The 18062-nt window shown below is 50.4% G+C and overlaps 1 protein-coding gene across 1 annotated transcript; it reads right to left on the bottom strand.

Annotated features, from left to right (window-relative positions):
• Positions 1 to 4494: 4494 nt before the first annotated feature.
• Positions 4495 to 13856, bottom strand: LOC144161450 (uncharacterized). The gene is made up of 2 exons (XM_077692108.1): positions 13557 to 13856; positions 4495 to 6019 (listed from the first exon to the last, which is right to left on the bottom strand). Exons 1-2 carry the CDS (start codon positions 13662 to 13664, stop codon positions 4529 to 4531), a joined length of 1599 nt encoding a protein of 532 aa, XP_077548234.1. The 5' UTR covers positions 13665 to 13856; the 3' UTR covers positions 4495 to 4528.
• Positions 13857 to 18062: the final 4206 nt, after the last annotated feature.

Here is an 18062-nt window from a genome sequence, read left to right as displayed (position 1 = left end):
GGTAACCGCGCGATCTGCTCGGGCCGGATGAACGCGCACACTCCCGCACGGCAGCGCCCCAAGCGGCAGACGGCCGCGTACATCGCTCCCGGCGCCCGCCTGGAGCCCGCCCTCGGCACACTAGCCAGTATATTTCAGGCACTATAATGAAGGAAAGATTTTTTGCTTCCGATGAACCTAGTTCTTTGCCCCTGTGTTTTTAAATACGTGAAGTGGTTAGCACGTCGTCCTCACGCAGCTCTGTATCGTCGTAGCATCGCTGATTGTCCGAACGCAGCTTGCAGCTAAGCCAATGCAGCGACCGAAGCTGTGTGTGTGTGTGTGCATCGCCTCCTGTGTGTTGTGGACGCGTTCGTTTCGCGATGAAATGCGACATTGTACTTCTGCGGGTGGATAGTGCTTCCCATGGTCTGGATTATCTTTCTCGAACGACGTACCACTCAACCTCGCATGGGGTATGTGCAGTGTGCCTGGCTAAAAGCCTTCTCTCTTGCGCGCCAGAGTTGTGACTTGCTGCTCGTCCCCGCAAACCGGGTGTGAGGTGAGTGCCGTATTTACGACGGGCAGGAGGAGGCAACTCATCGTCTGTCAATCGCGGTTCAGACTTGCAACACATGTTGTGACGTTGCGTTCGTTCGAAACGCATCTCTGGATTGTTTTGAAGTTGAATAAAATGTACGCGTCAAACCCGGGCATTCGGCTCAGAGCGTTCTCTGCGATTGCACCAAAGAAGTGCCACGGGACTTTCTTTATGGTACGTACTCACGTAAGATAAAATCCACGTCGTGTTATGGCCGTGTTGCATTCAATACAAACGGTTAAGCGTTTGTTTACACTTGTTTCGTTTGTCGTAAAATGTCAAAGCACTCCGGCACTCCGCTGGCAGATCAGCCGGCGAGCCGACGCTGAGCAGACGACTCATCTCTTTGCCGGAAGTGCGTGAAAAAGCCGCCCAATAGCAGGATGTCTAGCTCATGACGAACATCTGGGAATCGATGATGTAGACATGTGAAGATGGCGGCGTCCAAAAACACGAAGGAAAGGGTGAGAAAAAAGCGACAAACTTTGCAACAAAAGTGTGAGCTTTCCGCTGCGCGTAAAAGAGTAATACTTGGCACAGGTGACGTTGGCGACCCAATCTAGCGATTGCGCTAGTTCATTTAGTGTGCTCAAAATGCCTTTCAGGGCCCCTTTAATGATAATAAAACCGATTCTTGCTGTACTTGGAGTTTCAGCATCCTACGGTACCTAGCTGCTGTTATTAAAGGTGTCGGCTCTACGACGTCTACTACAGGCCCAGAAAGTGCTACTCTTGCTAGAGAGTCGGCAGTCTCGTTGAATGTGATCCCTGCATGACCAGGAACCCAAAGAAGGTGAATTTCAGTGAAGTGAGGTGGAAGGAGTGACCGAAACGTCCGCAGAAGGGGAGTGTCTTTAGGGGAAGAAAGGGCTAGGCATACAGAAAAGGAATCGGAAATTATCATTGGAGATGTAATTGACACATCCAGCTTTCGTAGCGCCAGGACAATTGCCAGGAATTCCGCAAAGAATATGGGGATAAAATCACGCAGACGAACCGAAAAGGTCCAGTTAAGGGAAAGGGAAAATATTCCGATACCGGATTTTTCTTCTCGTTGAGAGGCATCTGTATAAATTATAGCACCTGGCTGCATAGAGGCCAAATAATCTTCGAGAAGGCGGTTGAGTAGCCGGGCTGGTAAAAGTTTAGCATTTTTGGGGAAGATGTTCCGGAAATTGATAGAAAGAGGTGAACTCCTGTCAGTATATGGAATAATCTGATTTATTGCTACACCCAATGGAGAAAGGAAGCTCTGTATCAAAGTGCTTTGTGGACATAAGGACCTGGGCCATTGGTTCACCATAAACGCACTTGGCTCTGCAATAAAGATAAACTGCTCCCTGTTCACCTCAGAGCTATAAGCTCTCAGAAAAGTTTCAACCGTCAGAATCCGGAACCTATCAAGCAGAGGAGGAACGCGCGCTTCCAAGTAAACTACTGCATTTGCTGCATTCTTAGGCAACCCTAAACAGCAGCGAAGAGCCTGGCGCTCCAGAATAACCAGACGATGAAGCTTATACGCCGCGCACCCAGAGAATAACACGCACCCAAACTCTAAAATGGGGCGAACGTACATTTTATATATCATAAGAAGGGTCTCTCTGCACTGCACGCTTCTTCTTCTTAAGGAGCTCATACCCACAACGGGGGATTGGCCGGGGCAGCCAGTGGACTACCAGGGTGACATAGTGGACACCGAGAGACGGGTCATGGGGACGAAATAGGGAATGGGGACGAAATAGGGACGAAATAGGGAATTTCGGAGGCAAACAATGGACTCGAGCGGTACGTGGCAGGAGCGGTTGGAGGTCGGGGGGAAAGACCACCGGCCTGCAGTTGACCTATAGAGGCTATAGTTGACCTAGTGGGCTGTTGATGATGATGATGAGAAATAGAACCAATCACGAGGGGGGGGGGGTTGAGATGGCTGAGGAGTACGGTGGTGGTGGTGAACGTTTATTGGAGCAACAGGGGAAGGCGAAGGGGTGTGGGAGGCCTCCTTAGTCCAGAAGGCCTCGTGACCGCGCTGACTGGAGAGCGCGGGAGACCAGGGCCTGCTGGCGGGCTGGGTCCGGGCTGGTCAGCTCAGTCTCCCACTGCTCCAGGGAGGGTGAGGGGAGGGGGTTAGGTGAGTATGGGCAGGAGAATACTAGATGGTAAGTGGTGAGAGGGGTATTGCAGTGCTGGCAGTGGGAAGGGTAGATGGTGGGGGCGATATGGTGTACGATGGCGTAATAAGAAATTAAAGCCGTTCCACTTAACGTGAAAGCTGCCGGAAGTGCAGAGCAGTGATTCTCCACAATGGGCTGTAGCGCCGTTATCCTCTCACTACTACTCCCCCCCCCCCCCCCCCCCCAATGGAATTCAAATTTCTGGTCTCCGCAGTGCTCGCGCGCTCCCTGCCTGAAACTGCACCAGAGGGAGTTCTGCGTTTTTTGTAGCGTGAGCTACGCTGGCCGAGGTTGAGCACGTTTCGCGCGGCTCCTGGAGAACCGTACTGCGCATGCGCGAGGAGCAGTGACGCCTCACGGCGCACAGAACGTTGCTCGCTGCCCGGCGTCTCTCTCACACACCCCACGCGCCCAGCGTATTCGCCGACCTACATTCCGCACGTGGCGACCCGGTCCACTTGATGATCATGCGAGGGCTAGCTGGTTGTGGAATCGACGGCTTGCGCGTCGCAGCAACACCGCGTGCGCCTGTGGAACCATCTTACCTCTGGGGCGATTGGTGACGCTGCACCGGAGCCGCTCGATAAATATGCATGTGTCACTTAATGCAATTACCGTGTGTATGTCATTGAAGCAGCAGTAAGCATTATAAGCTAATTCCAGACAACCAAAGATTTTGGGCACGTGGGCTGACAACAGGAAGCAAAGCCTAGCCGTTAAAGCCCTGCTTACATTTCTTGGTGACTCCTCTTTGGAGTCTCGCCTCTAGGTCGCGACAAAATTGAACAGACTGCGAAATAATGTCTGAGCAGTTTCTCTTTTTTTTATTTTCTTTTTCATGGATGATAGTCATGTGCTAAAAAGTGAACTGTAGTCATCTGAATCAGCGCCCCGTTGTACGTGAGACGTTTATTGGTTTTACTGCTTGTACTACATAGTTAATTTGTCGCTTTCATTGTCATTTCCCATACCTTCCATATTCATTCCTTTCTCTTTCTGTCCTCAGTACCCTCCCCCCAGAGGGAAGTAGCAGGCCCAAGATCAATTTCTCAGGCCGACCTCTTCTCCTTTTCAATAAACATTTACTCTCTCTCTCTCTCTCTCTCTCTCTCTCTCTCTCTCTCTCTCTCTCTCTCTCTCTCTCTCTCTCTCTCTCTCTCTCTCTCTCAGACAACCAGGAGAGCTAAGAATAACCAGCTGAACCTTAGCTCACGCTACGTATATCCTGGCATAGCCGAGCTAACCCACTGCAAATTTTTTAACCTGCTTCCTTTAATAAACACAGAGGTAGCATTACCTCCAACAGAGCTTTTGTCTCAATTTCGGAGTGTCAGAATCTTAATGTCCACATGCTCTCATTCATTTGTTCGTTTTTCTCCTTTCAATCCCCCCCCCCACCCCCCATCCGGTCAATTCGAAACAAAATCCTGCGTGCGCCACTAGTACTTGCTCTTCGATTTTTGGGTTTAGCACTGATGCTACAAAGATGAGACACGCCGGGGTTCACGTGCCACCTGGGATTTTACCACCTGGGGATCACGTGCGCCGAGGAACACAGGTGTTTTTGCTTTTCACCTCCACCACAAAAGCGGCCGCCGCGGCCCGAAATCGAACCCGCGTGTTCGTGCTCAGCCTCAACCTCCTAGATTGAGTTTATTAGGTGGCCACCCTTTTTATTTACGGAAATAATACCCGCTACTCCTGAGACTCCGCTAAAACAAGCACGTGACACAGGGAGCCACTTACCCCAGTGAAACTTTATTACCAGTCCCAGTGTTCAAGACTCCGACAAGAACTCCACCTCGTGCAGTACCTCCTGCATCCTCACCATCATCATGCTCTTCTTCTTCGGAGAGAACCGGGCGATGCGCTCGCGAAGGCTCATCAAGTACATGGTCGCCGAGTCGGTGGGATCCACGTGCGGCAGCGGGCACTGGATCCACCGTTCAGCCTCAGCCTTTCTTCTCTCGCCGTCCACGGGCACGTTTCGGGGCAGGGGTACGGGAGGTTGCTCACGACGATCCGGGGCGCCGTCGCCGGGCGTCCCTGCGTTGCGGAACGCTCGTCTCGTGTTGGGCGTTTCGTCCGCGCCAGGTTTCCCTCCTTCTTGGTCCTCCTTAGTACTCCTGCGCCGTGCTCCTTTCTTCTGCGGGCTCCGCCTCGTCGAGCCGTTATCGGGGCCAAGCGAGTTGCCGCCGCTGCTTGCAATGCCACATGTCGCGGGGTTTCCGCCGGAGCGGTGAGCGACGCAGTCTTTCGGTCCTCGATCGGACGGCGCGAACACTCGGTCCCTTGCCCGCGGTGAGTACCTGGACAAGTTCGGCGTGCGGAACGGCGCCCATGATCGTGGCGGCGGCCGAGCTGGAGTGCCCCCGTTGCTTCCAGCAGGCTTCACAGAGGTGGAAGATGCTGCTTGTGCCGGTGAAGGTGGCTTCGGTGAAGTTCGGGGCCGAGCGCCACCGAATCGTCGCGGGTGGGCGGTCGGCTCTGACGACCTCGCTCGTCCCGGTGTGTTGTAGCTGGACGCCCCGATGGGCGCCGCTGAGGAGGGATTCAAAGGTTTTGACCTCTGCTCAGATGGGAAAGCAGCAGATTTCACTTGGTCGCCAGAAAGCTTTGAAGTGACATGGCAAGGTTGTGAAAAAAGCGCCTTAGCCTGTTCAACCTTGGATGAACCTTCCTCCGACGATGATGGCGACGTCGATTCAAAATGCGCTGTCGGTTCCGCGGGGCCAAGGCTGGTCGCATCGACTGAAGAAGGTGACTCAGGCTCCAATGCTGAAGGAAGTTGTGGTGAACCAGAGTGCGAGCTGTTTTCCAGGTCTTTAGAAGCACACTCAGCAGCTTCCACGAACTCTTCTTCCGACTGCTGGCTTGAGTAACGGTTGACCGTTGAAGATGTGTTGGCGTCGTTGGTAAGCTCCGATGGCTTCGGCACTCCTTCTAGTGCAGCAGCTTTGCATTCCGGTGGTTGTGTATCAACAGCAGTCGCTTCTTCCAGAGGTGAGGCACAACGAGGATCCTCCGGTTCCTCCTTCGACTGCAGATCTAAAGTGTTTGCTGGTTCCGACGGTTCGAAAGCGGCTGTGCTTCCTGTTGGCAGAGACGTTTGATGTGAGGGCAGCGTAGAACCCGGCGCTGTAAAGATACCCGCTGCCGCTGCTTCCTTCGACACAGGCTTCGAAGGCTCGGTCTCTTCCGGTGTTCCTGAAACAACCCCGTTTTCTGGCTCCGTTGCACCGAACTCTAAAGGCTTGGAGGGTGTTTCCTGTAAAGGGAAAAACAAGACATTGATTTACCGTCAAAGAAGGGTTGATTTCTTTAACGAATCACTGGTGGGTTTTTCGATACATCAATAGATAAATTGACGAGGGGCCGTCGCATGTGTATAGGTAATTTGTTGGCTTTGATGACTTCGTGGTAGTGGCAAAATCACTCTGGTCATAGAAGTGGTCGTTTAAGGAAAAAATATTGGACAGCGAAGATTACCGTATTCTGATGTCTTTTGGTACCACTACACATTAGGACTCTGATTTCCGGTTGTTGTTTTTTCCCGACGAAATTTACAAAGGTAAGTGAAGTATCTAACGGTTAAATATTGGTTAGTCCTTCGTGTAACAGCTTCGCGACTACATAAGGAGCTGTTATCCGCACAGTTATCGTGATATGACGAACGGGATACAAGCGAATAATGGGAATAGAACGCAGTGAAGATTTCCGCATGCCGCAAATCTGGTCTGAGTATCCCTGTATCGGTCAAAAACTCTGCTTTTCCTTGGGATGGCCGACGTGCCTTGTAAAGCCAATCCGCAGGTACTCGGAACCTCCGCCTTCACCTAATAATTTAACCCCCCCCCCCCTCAACCTTTCGGAAGAAGCCTGCAACATTCGTTATTTTACGCAATACTAGCCCCCCCCTTTCTCCTGCCCTTCAATCCTTACGCCGTATCGCTAAGCTCCGCGAGTATTCTTTCAGCTTAAGAGGTTGACGTAAGTAACTGTTTCTTACCCTTTTTTTCGAATTACATTATGCAAGAGTCATTCATATAAAGCAGCCTATTAGCTAACCCATGTGTTGGTGTCCGCTAAAACCAACCCAACAAGCATACGGAAAGAAAACCAAGGAAAGCGCCCTTCAGCGTTCACTGCCTGGCCGAAATTTGATGGTACTCGAAAGGAAATTACTGATATTCCGAAGAACTGACAAAATATTAAACAGCGCTTCATGCTTGCGGACATATGAGTATGCTTTGAGCGGCGTCTCGCCTATGATGATAAACGTTTTCGTACCGATAATGGTGCATCGTATCGTTATCCTGTGCACTCTGCCAAAATGTCGGATCGTCGACACTTACTCAAGCGGCAATGCTCTCCGTTTTCCATATGTAAAAGCATCGCAAGCTTTGAACGGAACTATCTAAAACACCTCAACGCGCTTTCCATCGAACGCTGCATGCCGACATATTGCTCAGCCCCCCCACTATAGAGATGGCGGTCTCCCCTATACAGTTGCTTACTAATGTATACTAAAGGTAAGTCTGGCTTAAGCATGGGCGTGCCGTCATGTGCCGCAGGAAAGCGTTCCATTTTTATTTGGCGTGGCTCGCAAACAAGCTCAAATGTTGCCCCTAGCTGAGAAAACAATCATCGCTCTTCCAAGGACGCGGGTTCGATTTCCGGCCATGGTGGTCGCTACGTCAGTCTGCTCGAGATTTCGGCGCACATTAGAGATCCCCAAGCGGTCAAAATTGATCCGGGGCACTCCACTATACGGCGCACCTCATCGCCTGTGTAGCGTCGTGCGTTAAACCTCATCAATCAATCAATCAATCAATCAATCAATCAATCAATCAATCAATCAATCAATCAATCAATCAATCAATCAATCAATCAATCAATCAATCAATCAATCAATCAATCAATCATTGCTCTTAGAGTACCCTTTGAAGTTTTTACGATAGTAAAAGCGCGGAGGATGGAGTATGAATTTAAAAGCTTCACGCAGCCTATACAAGAACAAATTTCGCCCCTGTTGCCGCTTTTGTCATTAGGGCACCTAAACAGTGTTGATGCAAGCCTGGTCGATTAGAAGGGAACGCTGCTATGGCGGCTTCCGTGATGTCACGTGACTGCATCGACAGATTTGCTCATCGCTGTCCCACGGTCCATCCAAGGTCGCAAAAAAAATCGAAACAGGCTTTATGCTTAAACACACTTTAAAAGGAACCGATAACTACATAACTGCACGCGCGCACGCACACAGACACGCGCTCGCGCACACACGCGCACATCCCGTTGAGTGGCCCTACAGCATTTCCCTGTCGTAACAGTTGATAACCTCGGATACCTGCGCACGTATTTAACTTTTTTTACACTTACAGGAGGAACACATCTATAGTACTTCGTACTTTGACCACGACAGGCTTGGCAGCGGTGGTTTAGTGGCTACGGCGTTGTGCTTCTGCGCCCAAGGACACGGGTTTGATCGAGGTCGTGGTGGCCGCTTGTCGGAGTGAGGCGAAAAGCAACAACACACTCGTCGCACTTTAGAGAACCCACGATGGTCAAAGCTAACCTCAACTACAAGGCGACATAGCCCAGGCGTATAGCTTCGGCACGATATACACCAAAATTTCATTTTGGACGACGGGCTCGCAACATACTACCCGAATCCAATCATAGGGACAGGGGATCGAGGTAGAAAGGTGATGTTTTGGGGGGAAAAAAATCGAAGGCAGGAAATACAGACTGATTCTCTATGAATTTCGATAGCATTTAGTTGTGTGATAATCGCTTATCTAGGCATGCAGAGCATGTTTCCCTAAGCACATCCTGTGACTGCAAGGTATACACTAAGTATTTATTTTTCTCCACACACTATTTCGACGCTGTAGTTCAGCTCTATACCGCAGCGCACTCGAGTGCACCAAATCATGCTGCTGACAATGAAATTTCGGTGAATGACTGCGTTGAGCGCATGCTTTGCCCGAAAAATTCCGCTGCTCCGTGGCATCGCGTAATTCAAGCATGACGTTCGGCAATGCACGGCGCAACGGCCCTCATGCTTTGCGCTGAAGCTGAACTACGCAATCGCCGATTGCAGCTCCAGTATTGAGCCCCGGGCACGGTGATTTTCAGAAACGTTGTAAACAACACACCCTCTGTTATTGTTCAATGCTTTGTGCCGGTTTGGTTGATACAGTCTCCGTCCTTCCTGTGGACGACATTGTAGACTTTCGCGCAGATGCTTTACACCCTGACGTAATCACTTGGTTCGTCTTCCCCACAGACCACTCCAGTGAGCAATCTATGCCGCGAACAAAGTAATTCTTCGACGGACGACCAAGGTCGTACTACTTTACTCAAAAAATATTCTCTGGTTATTCTGGCAATGCGTGATGTCACAGTACAAACAGAACCTCTGGAGTCAAATCGTGTTCTCGACATTATCATTCACCGAAATTTCGTTGTTGACTGCGTGAATCCATCAAGCAAGTACATTGCAGTGAAGCTGAAACACGGAATTGTCCTAAAGAGCAGATGCTTACCGTTGATAGATGCACGACCGTAGGGCGGGCTTTATTTTTTTAATATTGAGAATAGTACGTCGGCGCGAGTAATCATTTCTTTTTCGACAGCAGTGAACACGCCTTATGTTTCTGAACCTCAAAAGTTCAACGCCAAAGACTAACCTTAGTGTTTCAGAGAAAGTGTGCCAGGAAGTTGGCGAAAGTATTTCTGATACTGGCATGAAAAATTTCACTTGCTGCGGAGACCTAAGCTTCTGCATTGAAACTCTTGCTGGCCTCGATATTTGTCTTCGGACAATGACTGTGCTTCTATGGAAAAAACAGTTGCTATGAAGCAGGTTCGTAGCAGTTTATGTGAGCCCACACATCGCGCTCATTATGCCCTGTCTGTTCTGTTGTGAATACAAACCTTCGTTTGCCGCCCGGTTTATTGTGCAATAGCAATTGTGCTCGGCTTCTCGATAGGCCTACGTTTGTGCAACGGAAGCAGGATACTAACTTAACATGCAGTAGTGACTGGCATAGGTGCGTGTCATCCCTGGTATTAAGCATGGACAAGACTGCAGCTTCAAATGCAGCACGGACCACGACCACAGTTAGACCGGTCGGCTCCAGGTAAGCGAAACCACAATCGCCTGACGATTACACCGCTCTTCGCTTTGTCAACCGCTGGCCTCGTTAAGATGTACTCGAAGATCTGGTCTCGAAGTGAACCACCTAGTTCACTTGCTATTGAGAAAGCCGATCTACTTGTTTTGGCAACAGAGCACATTGATGTTCCGTTTATCTGGCTTACGGAACGACGAGGAAGAGGAGGGGGTGGCAGGCGAGGACAAATTTAAGTTTAACTGCGCGGACGCCACCACTGCACACTCCCACTTTTTTTAACAGCAGAGATGTTTAAGTTTGAGTTTGGTCCGGTGGCGTTATACTCGGTGACACCTTAAGAACGGCACCGAAAGTTGCCGCTGTGCCTTATCACCGTAGCCGGATGTTTCTCCGCGCGGCGCAAGTAGGGCGTTACTGGGAATATTTTGAACATGGCGTGAGCCGTTCCCGTGATTTTTTGGACTTAATATGCTTCTAAACGACTCCAGTGACGACAAACAAACTGCGTGAGACAAGGCAGACGATATCACGCATTCATAGCAAACCCCCTTCAAAACGTGCGCGCACTGACGTGACTGGTCCGGCGCTTTGGCGGAGTGATACACTACATGAGGTGGTGCCGTTCTTGAGTTGTAACCGAGTATAGCAAGTAATACCAAGAAAAGATCTGCGCCGCTTGTGAAATGAGCACCACCGCAGATAGATTTTATAACAGGGAAGCCGACTTTCGCGCTTAATTGCTCGATGGTGAGCACAAGAGGCATTTTCGTGTGCTTTCACTACACCATTATAAAGGTGATAGTCTTTCTGGGCTACTCAAACGCAAAACATTTGGCTCAGCTTGCACTAGGGGTGCAAGGCTGGAGAAACAGCGGTGCTGGTGGTCGACCAAGCTTGTTTCCCCCTGGGATCCGCTGTCAGTGTGGTGGACCATAGAGTTTCATACTAATATACACTAGAGGGAAATCTGGCGCCACCATCTAGGGGAGCCGCGCTTCGGCGAGCGTGCCGTCATGTACCGGGCAGGCACGTTCCACTTGTCCTTGGCATGGCTCACAAACAGGCTGAAAAGTTGCCTCTGGCTGCAAAAATGCAACAATATTACGGCAGACGATTAATCGAATTTGTTTTATCATTATAAAATTAAACCTCCAGAAAGATGTATTTGCCAGGGATTATTTAGAAGGTTCATGCAAGCTGAATAAAAAAAAACAATGTTACCAATTTTGTTGATTTGGCTTCAAGACGAAAAAGAAGCCATGTGACTAACCAAGCCAAGGAGGCGAGGAACGTCGCTAGCTGCAATGGCGCCGCTCACGCCGGCACGCGAATGCAGCGCCAGATTTCCCTCTAGTATATATTAGTATGAAACTCTATATGGTGGACCGACTGGAACGGCTTTGTAAAATCCGGCTTAACTTCGGCTTTGTAAAATCCGGCTTAACTTGGCCTCACCCCTCAACACAGCCTAACAAAACTTTGCAAAACCGGAATAAGCTATGGGTCCACCCCCCCCCCCCCCTTTCCTGTTTCTCCAGCCTTTTGCACCAGTAGTGCAAGCCGCGCCAATTTTTTTCGGTATGACGAAACGGTTCACGTAAAAATTGTCAGACATTGCATGTCAAGGAATATCCTCGGTACACCTAAGGGGGACAAAGACAAAATACAGCTGTTAGCAACTGGAAAGAACTACCCACTAAATCTGCCCGCCAGATACTGACTACACGATAATTATTTTTGCACCGCAAACTATGCCCCGCTGACAAGCGTCTTCGACGCACGCATGCTCTTACCACAACAATTAGCCATTTTAAAATTTTCCTGTGGAAAAATGAACAAAAGAAACGAAAAGTTATGGGGAATTAGGCATCGCCCCGAATTCTCTTTTGTTTAATTTCAATAATTTCTCGGCTTTCACCTTTTTTTTTCGTTTGGTTTCTTAATTTGCATCCTTTCATTTCCTCCACCTTTTTCAGGTGCTTAGCTTTCGGAATTTTTTCGGTCATCGTGATTTTGTTAATGCTTTGTTTACTCTGGTTTTTCCTATATTTCAAGAGATCGACGCACAGTACTTTTAGAATGGGTTGAATTAGGTTTAATATAGGTTGTGTTCCGTGTCGTTGAGCTGGGTTAGACTAGGTTTGTTGTAGTTGGGCTGGATTTGGGTAGGTTTCAAGCGTTGGGTTAGGTTACGTTAGGTTCTGTGAGGTTATGCTACGTTAGGTTACATAGGGACGTAATAGTCAGCAAATGTTAGACCAGCCAGCTTTTATGGAAATTGCCGTGAGAATTTATCGAAGGTAATTCTCACGGCTGCCGTGAGATTAGACGCAACGTTTTTTTTTTTTTATAATACGCAGTACGCGGTAACACGTACCAAAAATTATCAATCACGTAAAAATAAAATTAATGCCTAATTGGCCTTCTGAGTCCCGAAGTCATTCTGCAGAAAAGAGCTCGATGGCCCGCACACGTTCGTCAAACGCCGGTTAAGACGCCGCTTTTAATATTCACCGGCCCTCGTGCATTTAGCAGATTCATTTTTCTCCCTTGCGGTGCCCAGCACGAAAATCCTCGTGGGCAAACAAGCTTAACAAATGAAAAAAAAAAAAAAAAAGAGACGCCGCTGTAAAAATGGGCCCCCGGCCTCATGAATTTCGGCTTCTTTATTGTTTTGCACGGCTGCGTACAGCTTTAATGTTCGTGAACAATGCTCGAGCTAAGTAAAATACCATACGGCACGCACGTGCCTTAACAAGCGCTCAAAACGGTGGTTCCAACGAAAACAAAACGCCGTTTTACTCAGCCGCGAGCCATCTCGTGCGTCTTGGCGTTTTACTTTTATTCATTCTCGATCGATGCGCCCTAGCACGCGCTCCAAACGTCGACTCTCACTCAAACGCGATCAACAAAAACACGTTCCAAATATTCGCCGCCCGTCTCGTGCGCCTACGCATACTGGCTTCTTTTTCTTTCTGCGGCGGTGTTCATCGACTACCTTCGCGATCAACACTCGAAGTGAGTTAGCCGGATTCAGACTGTTGCCGCAACTGTCGTAATAACTTTAAAGAATGACGTCACTTCACATCTCAGCCAGCCGAACTGCGTGACGCGCCGTTTTTTTACGTTCATTGATCACGATATGCCTTTTACTTCGGTTGTCTAAACACGGCCTAAGGGTATGTTCAGACTACCGACGCAAAAGCCATATCGTGATCTACGGGCTTAAAAAACGGCGTGCCACGCAGTTCTGTTGGCTGACACGTAAAATGACGTCATTCTTTAAAGTTGTTACGGCAGTTTCGGGAACAGTCTGAACCCGGCCTAACACGGCCCAACGAACGGAAAACAAACATTTAGAACACCGAAAACTAACCTAAGCTATGACAGGTAAACAAACCTCGATGTGCAAAAAAAAAAAAAAAACTAGAGAAAAGGCGGGCTCCAATCACCGCGCGCGATACCAGACAGTTAGGACGCAACCTTTACACCACAATGGCAGCTGCGCTGTGCCCTGTGCCAACCAAGGCTTGCAAATTCGAACGTCCTCGGACAGCAGCACTCTATAGCCACACCTTCCGCGCTGAGCAGGAACGCTGTGGGACGCCAGTCTAGAGCCTCCAGCCTCCGTTTGAAATAGAACTTGAGAACGCCGTCCGCACTCACCCCGCCCTCTGCGTTGTCGCGTGCCGGCGCCTCCTTCAGCAGCGGCTTGTCTGGGCCGTCGCCACGGGCTCCGTCATCGGCTCGCTGCGGTGGCTGTTCGCCTTCCATGTCCAGCTGGTAAGGACGTCCCAAGCAAACGCGGTTCTCGTAAGCAAGCGACGCAGCAGAGGCAGCAGCAGCAGCAGTCCGCGGCGAGAACTCGACGCCAGGCCCTTCACAACAGGCACGCCGAAGTGGACACTTCGGAACGACAGCCGCGACCAGCCACGACCTGCTTACTCCACACGCTGCTGACGTGTCCCCACGCGCTGGTTTGGTGATGATGATAGCGGCCCCCTTGGTCGTGTGAGCCACCTACGAAGAAGGAAATCGCTGAGAGCTCGATTTTCTTCATTCTGTCCTTCTTCGTCTTCCAGCTTCGATTTATTCTTGTCGCTGGCGGCTGGGCTCATTCTGACGGCTAGATTTGAGAAATAGATATCTTTCAAGTTCTACAAGGTTGTGGGAATTAGAAGGCGCGTGGTTATAGAGGAAGAGGAGAACGAAGCGTTGCTCGTCGGCTCAGAGCTTGCTTGTCACGTGACTGCCGCTGGAAGTCGGAAGTCACGAGAGAGAGAGAGAGAGTGGTGGCACGTGCTTGGCGGGCTGGAACCGGTTGCTCGCGCTATGGGCTTGAGAGCTGCTGGCACCGCTAGCCAGGACAGGCGCCGCCGGTAAACGGAGGCCGCGTGTCATATGCCGTTTCCTTCAGTTACGGCGTCCGGGCGCCAGAATTCCGGCCAGCCGTATGCAACGTTTATGGAACCAGAGGTGATGGATGGATGGAAAACTTTGTTTGGTCCAGCAAGTAGTGATTATTAAACACTAAGCGGGCCACGTCGGGACCGGAAGCCCAAGCCCCACAGCCACGTCGTGAGCCTTCTGGACAGCCCAGAGTCGATCGTCAAGGACCGGACTGCGAAGTGAAGCCTCCCACCTGGCCGCGTCCCTGATCGCCGAGTTTTCGATTCGGTCGCAAGACCAGAGCATGCGTTCGAGTGCGGCTAAAGCACCACAATTCTGGCAATAGGGCTCCGTATACGTTATCAGGATAAAACATGTTCAGCTTCCGCGAGCAAGGATAAGTACCAGTCTGCAGTAAGCGTAACGTCTCTAACAGCGCTCTAGTTTGTCACTCCTTCCGTCCTCGTCCCTGCGCTGTTTTTAGAGTGAATAATGTGTACCCAACTAGCCCAACGTCAAGCCTTAGTAACGTAAGTGCCTGAGCCCTGTTTAGAATAGGATGCGGCAAACCGTAAACCCTGCGGTTAAAAAGATAATACTTCGTGATCTCTTTGTATGTGAAAGAGAAGCCTCCTGACACGGGAGGTGGAGACGATGCACCCGGACCCAAGAGTCATCAGCGGCCAGGTTTCACAGGTCTGCCTGGCCGCATCAGCAGGGACGCCCGCTCCTTACTCCTCCGCATGCTGCTCGATTGCCGCAATGTGGCAGCCGGCTTGCACCGTCAAGGTTGCCGGTCGTCGCCCACATGGGTTGACTGCCCAGAACCCGAGACCCTGGAGCACCTGCTCTGCTCCTGCCGCAAGCACGACGCCCTGAGAGCAGAGCTTCGGTCCGCACTCCAGCGTCTCGGGCTGCCCAGCCACACCCTGATGAACCTGCTTTTCCCGACGGGCCCTAACTCCATCCGGCGGGAAGCCTTCCGACTTGTCCTGGCCTTCCTCGAGGAGACCAACTTCCTCCATCGGTTTTAGCCCAATGCCTGCCGGCCCGCCTTACGCACTCCTTATCTCTTTCTCTCCCTCTTTCTCTGTCCCCATTTGTTCTCACCTATCCCCCTTCATTCCGCCTCTCCCCTTCCCCCGGACTGGGTTGTATGCTGGTGAACTCCCAAATGAGTTCACAATATCCCCAGTCCACTTATTTTCGACTTTCTATTTCAATAAAGCACTTACCACTACTTACCATCTGTTCTCAGGGAGTACCACCACGCCCTGGCGCGCGGCGGAGCGGTGGGTAAGGGGTCGCGCTGCCTCACTGAGATTCATAGGGGCTCCCTCAATCACCGCAAGATGAATAGGAAAACAACATAAGTAGTGCTGAGAGACCTCATATGTCTGCATAATTCTGAAAGCTACCTTAGCCACCGAGCCCTTCTAGAAAGCCCTAACAGCCGACTTTGAATCAATATAGACAAACGTCATGCGCCTGTCAACCAGGGCGAGCGCAATATATAGCTGCCCTCTCCGCGACGTCCGGCCCATCAGTCCGAACGGAAGCAGCTTTGACGACCCTGCCCTCATTGTCCACGATAACTACAACAAACACCTTTCTCTCCTCGTTAAAAGAAGCATCGACGAAGCTGACCTTCTGATTCTCATCGCTAATGAGTCTCAGCAGGAAAGCCCCCTTCTTCTACCCACATTTCGCTCAGGATGCATGTTCCTGGGAACAAGCTTGACTTGATCCCTCCTACGGGCCTTCAAGGGAACATCCATGTGAAGCTGCGAAATCCTCTCCTGAGGCACACCTAACTCATCAGAACCTTCCAACACGCGCTAGTCGTAGAGAGACGCACCGTGCATCTGCGCCCAACTGAACCTGGGCTATCTCATCCAAGGTATTATGTATGCCCATCTGGAGAAGCCGGTCGTTTCTAGTGCACATCGGCACTCCCAACACCTTCTTGGTGATCTTGGGGTGGACCTTAACCCCATTGGGACCAAATAAAGTCTCAATTACACCTACTGTCCCCTAAAGAGCATTCTCAATATAGCCCTCACTACCCCAGGACACTATATGGTCCCGTCATCTACTTACATGGTGTGTTTAATCCCCTCAGTCTCCAAGAACTTCCTTGTGAATCCGACCATATCCATATTGAACAATGTGGGCGAGATGACGGCCCCCTGAGTTTTGCTTCTGTACCCAAGATCCAGCGCCTCAGACTCGAGCTCCGCAACCCTCAGGGTAGCCTTCCCACCTGACAGGAAGTAGGAAGTACCTGACATAGTCGTGAAAGCGTGCGCCCAGCCCAAGATCCGAAATGGACTTAAAAGCATACGAGTGCCGAATGTTGTCAAAAGCCTTCTGCAGGTGCAGCCCTAGAGTGTCCTGATGCTTGATGAGCGTCATTGCGTCCTGAGTCGACAGCCCGGCGCGAATACCAATCGCAGTGTGGGGGTACACCTCATTCTCCTCAAGGTACCTCGTCAGCCAATTTCGCCCCGCATGCTCCGCCACCTTGTCCACACGCGAAGTGAGCGAAACGGGTCTGCGAATGCGAGCCTTCGCAAGGAGCTGCGACTGCGATTTCTCACGGCCGGAATAGTGTTTGCCGCAGTTTTATTCTACGCTTTGCGCCAAAAACTTTGACCGGTATTGACTCCTTATTACCTGAATGACCCTCCGTAACTCTTCATCGGCACTTAGGCGACCTCATATTTTCTACAAAAAAAAAAAAAAAAAAACGTGCCGGTTGCACACGCATATGCAATTTTAAACGAATTAATCGCCGAAGCGCACGGCCGAAGCATTGTAAGCCAAATACGGATTGCATTGGCCCTAGGGCTGAGTTGCATGGGCTTCATGGACCTTAGTAAGTTTATTACAATCTAGAAACTAACAAAACACAGCGGTATTCACGGCATGAATGTTGCCTGAGCGTAGTTTTCGCTTCTCGATCTATTCCTGACGACCTGTCGGCCATCCGGTCCGCCGACCGGTTTCGTCTGCGCCTTCGGTAGGCGAGCCAGCCACACTACACCGACTTTCCATCCGTCGACGTGTTTGTGTCGCCATCGGCGTCGACAACGCTGTCTACCAACTCGGAAGTCGGCGTCGTCGTCGTGTCGGCCTAGTGCCGGCCTAGTGTGAGCGTGCCTCAATGAGAGACGTGGTGATAGAGTAAAAATGAAGGAAGCTCACACTAATGCGTGATACTTGAAGGTAGCAGAGCTGTACGCAATAGTAGCGTTTTTCCTCTTTTTCGACTCACGGCGTTGACATGAAGACAAAATACAAGTTTGTTTTATCCGAAAGGTATCGTCTTTTATAGCGTCCCCAGCGCTTGCGCGGCAGCAAATGATGCCGTATTCACTGAGCAATTAATCAATTTAGGTTAAAATTTTTATTCTCCCGCCAAATCGTGTGTTTTGGTGACGTCTACAATGAATTCATAACGGCGCGTATACAAACGACCTTCTACTGCGCCATCGGCTCTGCAGCCGTACTTGTTGTCAAACCTCCCAGATGGCGCTAGCATAGTCAACCCTCCGCCGTTGATTTGTTTTTGACAGTATTTACACTTGGCTTGTTTTTTGTTACGGTAGAAAGCAATCGCTTCGTGAAACATAGAGTGTGCCTGACAAACAGGGTCACGTATGGCAACGTCGCTTACGCCAATCGGCCAGCGTCGTTTAAGACAACTTAAAGCGTCGGACTGCTATCCAGCTAAAACAAGCAAAGTGCGCCCACTACCAACAGCAGTGCGCATCGGTACTT

Source organism: Haemaphysalis longicornis, unplaced genomic scaffold, assembly GCF_048455015.1.
Source record: "Haemaphysalis longicornis isolate Haplotype H1 unplaced genomic scaffold, Haemaphysalis longicornis Haplotype H1 scaffold_112, whole genome shotgun sequence".
Taxonomy (NCBI): domain Eukaryota; kingdom Metazoa; phylum Arthropoda; class Arachnida; order Ixodida; family Ixodidae; genus Haemaphysalis; species Haemaphysalis longicornis.
This window is presented reverse-complemented; position numbering and strand designations above follow the sequence as displayed.